The 11294-nt window shown below is 42.9% G+C and overlaps 1 protein-coding gene across 7 annotated transcripts in view; it reads left to right on the forward strand.

Moving 5' to 3' along the window:
- The window catches only part of eml1 (EMAP like 1), a 52679-nt gene that overhangs the window by 12202 nt on the left and 29183 nt on the right, over nt 1-11294 (forward strand). For 2 of the 7 annotated variants that reach the window (XM_042218172.1, XM_042218173.1), the window contains exon 1: nt 1125-1872. The exons of 1 other annotated variant lie outside the window; for it this stretch is intronic. In XM_042218172.1, the coding sequence (XP_042074106.1) occupies nt 1806-1872 (67 nt within the window). In that variant the 5' untranslated portion in view covers nt 1125-1805. Of the gene's footprint in view, nt 1-1124; nt 1873-11294 lie in introns of those variants that run through there. 4 more of the 7 variants (XM_042218174.1, XM_042218177.1, XM_042218178.1 and 1 more) reach the window with 4 other exon arrangements.

The following is an 11294-nucleotide window of genomic DNA, read 5'->3' on the forward strand; positions in this document are numbered from 1 at the left end:
CTATGAAGCGCCTTGAGGCGACTTTTGTTGTGATTTGGCGCTGTATAAATAAAATTGAATTGAATTGAACTTTTAAAAGGTCAAATCTAGCAGGGTCACCTTTAAACCAGAGATATCGTGACAGGTACCTGCACCAACAGAGCATCGTGTTGACTGATAGTATCACGTGTTCTGGACTGCTATGAAAAACATCATGTATCCTTTCATGGGCTCGTCCCTCTGCTCTCTTTAGAGCTTCCCTGCCTTTGTGTGACTTTTGTCGGCTTTGCCTTGTGATCTCGGGGGGAAAAAATGGGGGAAGTGTTTCCGACACGAATATAGGCCACAGACACTGTGTTCTTAGGCTTTATTAGTTTTCCCTTCAAGCCTGAATTATAAATAATGCAGTGAGACCCCTCCTCTCCTGCACATACAAAACCCTCTCTCTGTGTCTCTTTTTTTCTATAGGGTGCCCCCACCCTCACAAAACTCCCACCCTGCTCACTTTTTAATTTGCTCCTTCTTTCTACACCCAGCACCCTCCTCGAGCACCACTCAATTTCTTTTTCCTCCTCCCCCCTCTACCCTCCATTTATTTCTCTCTTTCCTCAATCCCCTATAGTCTCCCTTTCATTCTCTCCCCCTCTCGTCCTTGTTTTAAGGAACCCTCGGTCTCTGCGCAGTCTGCAGCAGGGCAGATAAGACGGACAGAGGACAGAATGATAATCGTGTTTAGTCACAGCTGAGATCCCCTTGGCAAGGTTCAGCTCAAACGCTTGGAGGAGGTGACGTCGGTTTTGTTGTGGTGTGTCCCCATGTGACTCCGTACTCACACCTACAGTATATGTGACGTTGCTGTGCATGTGAGAGCAGGAGGATAACATACCAGCTACTCTATGCTGACTTCTCTTTCAGCTCTTTTTTTCTCCTGCCTCCTGTCTAATCTCTGTTTTCTTCTCCCCAATGCCCTTGTCTCATTCCTCTCCCACTTTGCCCTTGCTTCTCCATATTTCCCCATCTGCTTTCTTTCTTTCTTCCTCTATTTCCTCTCCTGCCATTCCTCCTTTCTCTTGAAGTCTCCTTCCCCTACCATGTCCTCTCTTCTCCCCTTTCCTCCTCTCCTCCGCTCCGCTCCCACTAAAGCTGGAGGAGGAGGAGGCTGTAGCTGACAGGCCCAGCCCCCTGCGCTCTGACTCGTCCACGCTGTGTGTGACGGGAAGGCTGGGCTGTCCCGAGCATTATCTTAACACTCACACAGCTCCTGACACACAAACATACACACATATACACAGCGACAGCCTGTGCCAGAGCTCGCCTGCGCTGTCAGCTCAAGCCCTCTTAAAGCTGTTTTTTTTTCTCTTCTCTCTCTCTTCTGGAGATCAGCGAGAGCTAACGACACACAGCTGTCTCTCCTGAACGCTGGAGAAATAAGGACAAGAGGAGCCAGGGGAAGGGAAGGAGAGGACGATCACAGGGGAAAGAAAAAGAAAACACGACCGGCAGCCTCTTAACTTGTGTCCCTGTTCAGTCATTCTTCTGCAGGGAGTGTTTTCTGCTGTAGTTCAGGACTTTTCTTTTCTTTTTTTTTGTGAGAGAGGGGGATTGGAAAAGAAGAGGGGCTGGAGTTCACATGACATAATCGGAGTGAATGGGTTGCCATGGTGACTCACCCAGGGAGCCTGACCCGTACAGAGTGAATGGAGGGAGCGCCTTGGACGCCAAGTGAGCGATAAACTAAAGTAGGGGAGTCACCAGAGAGAGAGAGAAGGAGCGAAGGAGTGGTGGGATACCAGAGGGAGCACAGAGGTGCCGAGCAGAGGCTGAGAATGGAGGACGGTTTTTCCAGCTACAGCAGTTTATATGACACCTCATCACTGCTACAGTTCTGCAACGGTAAAACTAAACTAACCCTTCATATACTCCCATCCCTCTCTACTATGAACTGCATGCTGCTTTCTGGATTTGACATGTCACCAGCTGACTGGTGTGACTTGACACCCTGCAGAGGTGTTAGATGTTGCAGACATGAGCTGGGTTTTTTTTGTAAAACTATAACATTTTCCATCATTGTTTAGATCTGGATGCTCTTCAATTGATTAATCACTAGACTTACTGTCAAACAGACGGATGTTTAAGTCAAAGCAGGCGCTCCCGGGTTGACATTTACAGGATGAAAGAAAAACTAAAAGCACTGCAGATTTAACAGGAAGTGTTTGAAATCAAGGCCGGGCTGATGTCAACAGCCTCCATCAGGAGAGAGCTAATAAACAAAGAGGAAGGGAGGATGAGAAACAGTCCTTTGCTCACAGCGCTGCCCCGGCTCTGCTCGATGTGATGAAGGGTTTGTTATGAATGTATACACAGTGTACATATTCTGCAGTTTGCCGAATGAGACAAAACGGTGTGACAGAACAGGACACTCCTGCTCGCCTGCTGCAACGTGATTTATTTGCTAGCACAGGGAGAAACCGTACTTCAGGCTGATAATGTTATGGGTGGGAGAGGGTGACTCAGGGAAGAGCGAAGAGCAGCATGACACATCAATATTAGGATTCATTTCCAAGATGCGCCCATTCTTCTTGACGACTGAGCCCTCGTGTGAGACGTACGCTCAGTTTATGTATCGACAACATACTTTAAGTGATGCCTGCATTTATCCCAGTACAACGGGACAGTTTTTTCTTTCTGTACGACTCAGTTTGTTCATAGCGTCACTGCTGGTGTGTACCAACTACAGTGACACACACATAAGGGGATTATCCCCAACACAACCTGTGTCTGTGATAGGGAGCAGCAGACACTGTTTTGTTGTTGTTACTAACATGTGCTTTAAAATGTTGATCACATGGAAAGGGGGAACACTCACTTCACCCTCTTTTATTGTGCTTGTCCGTAGCAGTGACTGTGATGTCGTGGTTAGCGTGAGCTATCACTGCTGAAGGATGGAGTAACATAATTGCCATTGGTGGATAATGAGAAAATCAATAATATTTACTGTGCTGTGTAAGCACCAGCAATCAGTGAGATGAGGGGAATACCACTGGCCAACCGAGCAAATCAGAGGTGTGGAATTGCACTGACGAATGTCCCACCAGGGTTACTGGTCGCTTCAGTATTTTAATGCATAACTGATGAGGTGAAACTACTTAAAAGCTTTCACCCCGTATGGATTTCCTTTATTAAATTTATAGCCAGCCACAGCAGCTTAGATACAGACAAAGAGGGGGGTAAAAAGGGGTAAGAGAAGGGTATCGAGTAGAGAAGAAAAGCATCTTCATCCATAAATGTGTTTTCTTTTTACCCTGTTTACCCTTTGGAAGTCCTTTTATAAGACTTGGAGGAAAACTGGGCACCATTACAGGGTTACAAAAATGATAAAATCAAGCATAACGAAACCAGCTGTTGGATAAAACAAAGCACATAAGTATGTAATACAAAATCCTTTGAATTCACAGAAGCAGAATAATGAAGCCCTAGTGTAAAATAGGAGACTGATTAAAAACGGTGCTTCGTTTTTCCTGGTGTCTACAGTCACTGGGAATAATAAGGAACAAGGATATGTGAAAAAAGACGAGGCATCAGGCCAAATCTAGTTTGTACATGATCGAATGTTTCCTGGTCATTCCTGTGTGATGAGTAAAGTGCTGTCAGTGCCAGTGATAAGAAGAGACATTGGTTTGGTTGGACTGACCTGAAAAACAGGTGTAGCAGCGAGTGTAGAAGAACAGGAGGCCTGCAGTTTCCTCCTAGGAATTGCCTGACCTTTATAGCAGTGGCAGGTACAGCTTTTCTGATGTGTCAGACTTGAGGTTTAGTTTTAGTGAAGGGTGAAAAAGTGTGACGTTGGAGCAGTAAAGGACAGCTGCACCACATTACCACTTCACTGACTTGAGTTACTCCATGCTAAATGATTTTTTCCCTCTCTTCATGCTGCATGTTTTGCCAAGTCATGACCGTGAGCAGATTTGAGTTGTCCAACACCGCAAGGTTGTTCATGTTAATTTTCTGAAGGGATGTCAGTGAAGTAAGACATGCCGCTCAGAGGCTGTTGCCAGGGATTTTCCGACCTCTACCTTCTTGCTTTCTCTCTCTGCCTCGCTACACAAACGCACACGCAAACTGAGGAAGCAGCATCTTGTTTGTTGTTTCGACAGTCGGCTTAGTGCATGAGCTTCACTTTAAACCAAAAAAAAAGAGAAAAAATCTGTGTTTGTGGCAGTCCAAGTTGGATCTGTTGTGTGTATGGAGTGTACTCACACATCTGCTCGGCCACTGTGGGCTTTGTTTGGTTCTGTAGGCCAAAATGACATCATGCTGCTCTGCTTCTGCCGTCCAGCTGAACCCAGATCAGCAAAAGTCAATGATGTCATTCATTCCCCTCTTTTTTTTTTTTCCATTTCTCTGGCCCGTGTGTTGTGGAGCATCCAACCAGACTAATGTTCAGAGACTAGGTCAGCTAAACTGCGTTCAGGCTGCACGCTTTGTCCTCGGGAGCTCAGCGTTATCTTAGGCTAAATGAAAATTAGCGCCATTACACTGTCATCACACACAGGTGAAGAAGGACGTGAATCCTTTTTTTTCCTTTTAAAAATCTCATTTCAAACACCTTAGTTCTGCAGAACAGGTTTACATTGAATTAGCCTGTTTTCTTGGGCTGGTAATGCGATTGCCGATGTCCTGAAGTCAAACTGGTGTGGTTCTTGCCCATTTTAAGTGAGTGTTTGTGCATCACTTCCAAGTGCCGTCCCAGTGGTTTCCTGTTCTGCCTGCATATACTTCATTAATCACACATATGGTCTAGATTTCTTTAATAACACGATTTTGACACAGCAAAAGAAATCTGACTGCAGCATGAAAATGCAGCATGTAGATGCCACAGCTAAAACATCCAAAGCCACCAGACTAAAACATCAGTTAATGCGATTCCTTAAAATCCAGTAAATCCAGCTCACTTATGACAGTATAATACTGATGATGACAATCTGAGGGTCATCTCACAGGGTCCAACATCGCCATTCTAACTATTATTAATCACTTGTTCATTTATCTTTTGAGCTAATAAAACCTGATTAAACATCTCTTTATGTCTATGCTCCACGCTGGCAGTGAGTGCGCTCACCTAACCATCACTGGCTCCTTGGCAACTTAACACACCAGCAGCAGAGGGGGCAGGGCGAAGAAGAAAAGACTGGAGCCAAAAAAAACAAACATAAAGAAAACATCCCGATAACAGTTCATAAGAAAAAATAAGGATGTTAGAATTAGTAGGAGGGCAGACGGATGGAGCAGACGTGTAGGGGAAGGAGGGAAATTAATAAAGACGGAGAACGCTTTGATGTTTGTTGGAGGAATCTTGATACGCAGCAGAGGTGACACGACTTCACCCAGTCTCCCCCACTTCTTGGCTGTGGCTCTGTAAGTATCTCCATCCAAACCCTGACTGATGATGGCACGTGGAGAGGGATTAGGATTAAAGCCCCGCTCACGTTACCGTCCACAGTAGCCAAGGAGGGATGGCAGAGAGGAGGATGAGGTGAATGTATTTGTGTTAGAGTCCATTTAGTTTTGAAAAGCCAGTTCAAGTAGTTTCTTCATTTCTCTTTTACGTATCAATTATGGGCCTTTTACATGTTTTTAGTTTCCCTGCTTTTCTCCATTCTGACTTTATTTATTCCTTTATTTCTCTTCGATTATTCCATATCCATCTATCCAACTATCCATCAAAGCCTACTAAAACCCACTGCAAACTGGCCTGTGCTCTGAAATTTCTTCCACTCTGATAAAACTGCACAAAAACATCAATGTAGAAACATTAAGAGGAAAGTATTAGGAAATTATGTGTCTCTGTGCCATCAGTCATCTGTAACTGCCCTACGCGTAAAGCAGTCTAATAAATATCGACGTGAACGGGTTAACTCGTCCAAAGCTGCTGATTCATGCAAAGTTTGATATTGATTTCCTATGGCCGTGTCAGTGAGAGCATAGACACACACACACACACACGCACACACACACCACTCTCTATTTAGTCTAATTTTTTCCCTCTCTCAAGCCCAGCGCGCCTGGAGTTCTTTCATTTCTAAAACTCTGACTCTTCTGCCCTTCGCTTCTCGAGCTCTTCCCCTCTCCCTCATCCCTACGTCAGACTTTCTCATGCTCTTTGTTTGATCTTGTGCGAGTGCCCCAAGTGGAGCTCAGAGTGCTTTTCTGTTTTGTGTTTTTTTTTTTTTAAATCTGCAGACAGTCAGATATTGAGCCAGGCCACTTAGGCTTCAGTACTCACGAGTCACGCCGCCCCCCCACCCCCTCTCTACTCCTTATCTCCCTGTTTCTTTCTCACTTTTCTCCTGATAAGCTTTGCCTCGCACTTTTTTCTTGAATAGGGGCACATTGGCTGCTAACAGATAAAAAAGAAAAGTGGCTCTGTACTTACCGTCATTGAATGTTTGTATGTTTACACCTACATCGAGCTGCTTTTGAGATTTGTGAGAAATTCATGCCTCCTATGTAGTGCGAACTGTTCATTTCACGGCAGCCTTGACGCAGCTATTCATGAAATCTCTATCTTAAATACTTCTAAATATGGCATCCCGTAGTGTGCACTCCACTGTGTGCACAGTGGAGAATTTATCTGCGTATTGCAGCATGTTGTATAAAATCTGCATGGAAGAGGAAGATTAGGCCATGAGCCAGGATCCCACTGAGCAATTTTTGGCACAAATGTGTCCACCCTCAGTTATACAGCGTGTTACTGACATCTGTCGAGTACATGCATACATGCAGAGGTCAATGAAAAGCCAAATCTGCCTTAAAAGCCAAAGGAATAGTACAAAGTATGTTTATAAGGTTATGTATGAAAGAAAGAAACATGCATGGCACACAGTAATGTATTCCTTTGTTATCTTAGTTGACCCGCTGATCAGTTGGGCTTTAAAATGTTTCATCTCTATTGCGTTAATAGCAATTTTTCTTCAATTTCTGCAATTCAAATTTAACTGCTTTATATTACAACATAAGGTGCTTGAGACATGATATCTTCTTATCTAATTGTGATTTGTAATCATGTGAGGAGAACATATAACATATGTGTACCCAGTATATTAAAGATCTGTCTTCACTTCAGGGGTATTTCCTTTCTTCTATAAAACAGAAAGCTCTTTTGACTTTAGGCTAAGTAAAATATAGCTTTATCCCTGCTTTTCCTTTTTATTGAGACATTTTAGGTGCTCAGATATTGTTGCATGATTGTCTTGTGATCAGCAGAACAATCACTGGAAGCAGCTTCTTGGAGAGCAACTAGGAATTAGATGAAATTTTTGTCAAGTGTTTCTTCTCTTCTCTGTCTACTATTCTTCTCTTTTCCTCCACTGACACACATCCAAGCATCCTCATCTCATGACCTACTAAAACAATCAGGCATGTAAAGCAGGACCGTGTGAGTTCCTGTGCTAAATATATACACTGACTCCGTGTATATATGTGCGTGTGCGTCTCACTAATGCTTCTGGCAGAGTACTGCTCTCTGTTATGTATGCGCTTGTGGTTGTGTATGAGTGTCTATGTGTCCGTTTTCAGGTTCAGTGTGCACATGTGCATGCACAACCTTCCAATGTCAGTACAGGAGGCATGCAGGCAAGCATGAGTCCTTGAACGGTATGTCAGGGATGCATAAAAATACCCCTAAAAAGTGCCAGAAACAAGATCATGTACTCCATCAGTGAGTAGGATGCTCTCAATCTGCACTGTAACACTAAATGTGCTCAGCAGAGCGCAGAATTTTACCTGTGGGGGAGGGTGACCACTAATAAATCACTCAGGTCAGCAAAATCCCAAAGATGTGGCATTATTTTTAGTTTTTCTTTCATGCTCAAAGTATTCCCAAGGCTGTTGTTCCCAATCAGAGAGATATAATGCATAAAGGATTTGGTTACGTATTCTTTAATCTGAATGTTACACAAAAACATAAAGGTATTTAAATCAAGTTACTATGCAAATTATTTCCAGCACAGATCATCTGCGCACTGGTATGCGTACATGCATTCATGTGCACACATGCATGTCTGTATGTGAATGTTTGTGCATGGATCTCACTCTTAATCCTGCACCACCAAACCCTCTTAAAGTAATTAAAGATCACTTCTGTAGCCTGGAAAAGATGAGTGTAGGTTTGACTGTGTTGTGCAATTATTTCTATAAGCGTATTGATTCGTCACGGACCAAAGATTTGGCAACACCTCTGTTTTTAAACCTTGGCCGGTTGTAAGGTGAATAGATATAATTAACCTCCTGGTATCCGTGGTGCAGCTCCCAGGGGCTGCTCAGCACTCTAATTGGTCTCTTACATCTGCTGTTAATGGAAGAACGACGGGGAGAGCGCCAGCTCTGAGTGTGAGGGTGTATCCCCCATTGCACGCATTCAGCCAGCCTCTAACAGATGGGCTGGGGAAAAGAGGAGAATCCCATTAGAAATTCATCAAGATCACAGGTGCAGAGATGAGAGGAAAGGGGTTATTTGGGTTGTTTTCTTGTCTACTGACAGCCCAATTTTGTTGTTAGATGGCAGTTGTTTTGGTCCAAAAATGCTTTTGATTCTTTGCTTTCAGTTCTAGGACAGCTACCAGCGAGTGATTTCAGGACTCCTTCATGGTGGGCGTGCATGTCACATTTTGCTCTTACAATGGAAGCATAGATGTTTTCAGGACACATTTCACAAGAGAAAAATCAACAGTTATAGAGGCAGAAATCTACTGCTGTCACACTCCTTCTCAAAGCCAGAGTGTCAAAACTGTACCGGGGTATCATCACAAAGGCCAAGTGGTGGTGGATGGGTGTAGTCCAAGTTGTTGGTGTGGATGTGTGTGGTGTGAGACTATGACCAGATGGTCTCTAACTTTTACCTTAAAAATTTGTTTGTCTCTGTATGTATCCTAATGGCAAACTGTGGGGCTGTAACAGGACTCGGCAGGTGTTTATAAGGATGTCTGTGGCTAGATGTTAAAGATGCCGCTGATCCAAACGAGATGTACTAAGAGCATCTGAAGTATGCACACATTGCAATTTGTATGCTCTAACTCTGGCTGATGTATAAACATTAAATATTATAGAAGATTAGTGAAGTCATGATTGTGGCTGGTTTCCTCCCGAGACTGTGTCACAGACCCAGTGTTTGGTCATGTTCTCAAGTTTGGAGTCCTCAATGAATATGTTTGCATTTGAGTTTCTATTTAGATTTTTCCTGCATTTTCCAGAGTTTCGAGTTTAGATTTTTGTGTTTGTTGTATTTATGGATTGTTCCATTCTATTATTTATTTGTTTTTTGGTATTTTTCAGTTTTACTTTGAAAGTCAGTTGCCTCTTGAGTCTTTCTTTGATGGTTGCCTGGATTGTCTGTAGCTGGATGCCATTCTCCAGCTTCTCCACTTACCTCTGTGTATAAATAGTCCCGTCCTTCCTCCTAGTCTTTGCCATAGTCCTTGCATTTTCCTATAAAAGTTGGTCCTGGCTACCCGTAAGGGATTCTGTTGTGACCTGAACAATGGTTTGCCTTTTGTTTTCTGATTTAGTAAGTCTACCTTAAATCTAGTGTCTTCAGTATATGGTCTGATTTAAGAGTGGACACCCAGCATAGACAGACTGACAAAAAAATGCTAGTTGGTCAAATCAGTGAACTAGGAGAAGAATTTAAAGGATGTTTTGGTCCTCCTAAACTATTTAGAGCAGCCACTGAAATTAAGAAACTGCAAGTACTGCTTCTACTTTTACTCTTTAGTTTATTCCGTTTTGAAGCCACAGAAGATCACGAGACCATTACTACTGACGACTCTTTAATAGCTCTTTTCCACCTTTATAGTGCCAACAATGTTTTATTACAGCTCACTGAATTGCGTGTTTATCTAATCAGATGTTTGAACCATTCATTTCATCAGAAAACTGTATAAAAATGTGTCTCACATAATCAGCTTAAACTCCCCTGTCTCATCTGTGGCTGCAGGGAGAAGAGAAAATCTAATAATGTGGCCTGTCAGGTTCACTTGTCAGGTTCACTCAAACCAAACACAGTTGGATGTGACTCGGGTTTTTAGGTGCTGTCAAAACTCCAAAAATGCAAACAGAGCTGGTTTAGTTGATGGCAAGAACAGAGAATAATAATAATTTTAAAGTTAAAGCGAATATACTGAAAGAGACATGTAGTATTTATAGGGCAGAATCCAGACACTGAGTTACAAACAAAGGAAAACCTCTGCTTACACACCAAAGTCTGTTTGTAATAATTCTCCTCAGTTTTGTTCTGTAATGATCTTGTTTGCTGCCAGCAGTGCCACTGTATGTTCTCTCCCCTCCAGATGGCAGATATACGATTGGCCTGTGCTCAGTGTGGCAACAGTCTCTGGCACACTGTCTCTCTGTATGTGTGTGAGACCATTTCTGCACCATGGAAGTCTGGTATCCCATAACAACAATGTTACTGGATGGGACAACACCAGTATACACACACTGGATGGAACAAGTATCCCGCCTCCTGTTCCTTCCTGGTTGTTTGTTACTGCGGGACAAAGCCGTGTTTTATGTAGACGAAGGCTGAGACTGAGAAACGGGCTTGTGTTGGAGCCTGGAGCTGCTGCCAACCATGACTTTGTGCTTCTGTGGTCTGCTTCATCCCTAAAAGTCACAGCAATAAAAAGGATGTCTTTCTTGGGCTGTTTATTACCGTTTTAGTTTTATTCAGATTTAGACAGGGATGTTATATAAAGTTCAGCATATTGCTTTGTAAGTTCAGAAGCTGGGGCTTCATGTCTCATATATAGTATTTGACAGATTTTTTCTCACTTACTGTGTTAAATATTAAAGTTCATGATAGTAACATTAGAAAAAGACTGAAGTTTGCCATGTTTAAAACAGTGTCCCACTTGGACACTTTGGACAGGCAAGATCAAAATAAAGATGTTTGGCCGTAATGTTCAAAACCAAACACAGCATATCAACACAAACACCTGATACCAACTATCAAACACGGTAGCGGAGGGATGATGAATTGGGCTTGTTTTAAAGCCACAGGAGCTGGGCACCTTTCAGTCATCGAGTTAACTACAAACTTTATTCCAGATTCAAATATAAGGCCCTCTGTTTGGCAGCTAAAACTTGGGCCAAAATTGGGTCATGCAACATCTGATTGAAACGTTAGAGCATGACCTTAAGAGAGCTGTGCGTAAACAAATGTCTGCAAACCTCAATGATGTGTTGGTCTCATTGTTTTCTCTGATATATATATATATATATCTTTTATCTGATTCCTGCAAAACTAAGGGAATTTAAGG

This window comes from Haplochromis burtoni, unplaced genomic scaffold (assembly GCF_018398535.1).
Source record: "Haplochromis burtoni strain Fernald_Lab_line unplaced genomic scaffold, NCSU_Asbu1 Contig_16, whole genome shotgun sequence".
NCBI lineage: Eukaryota > Metazoa > Chordata > Actinopteri > Cichliformes > Cichlidae > Haplochromis > Haplochromis burtoni.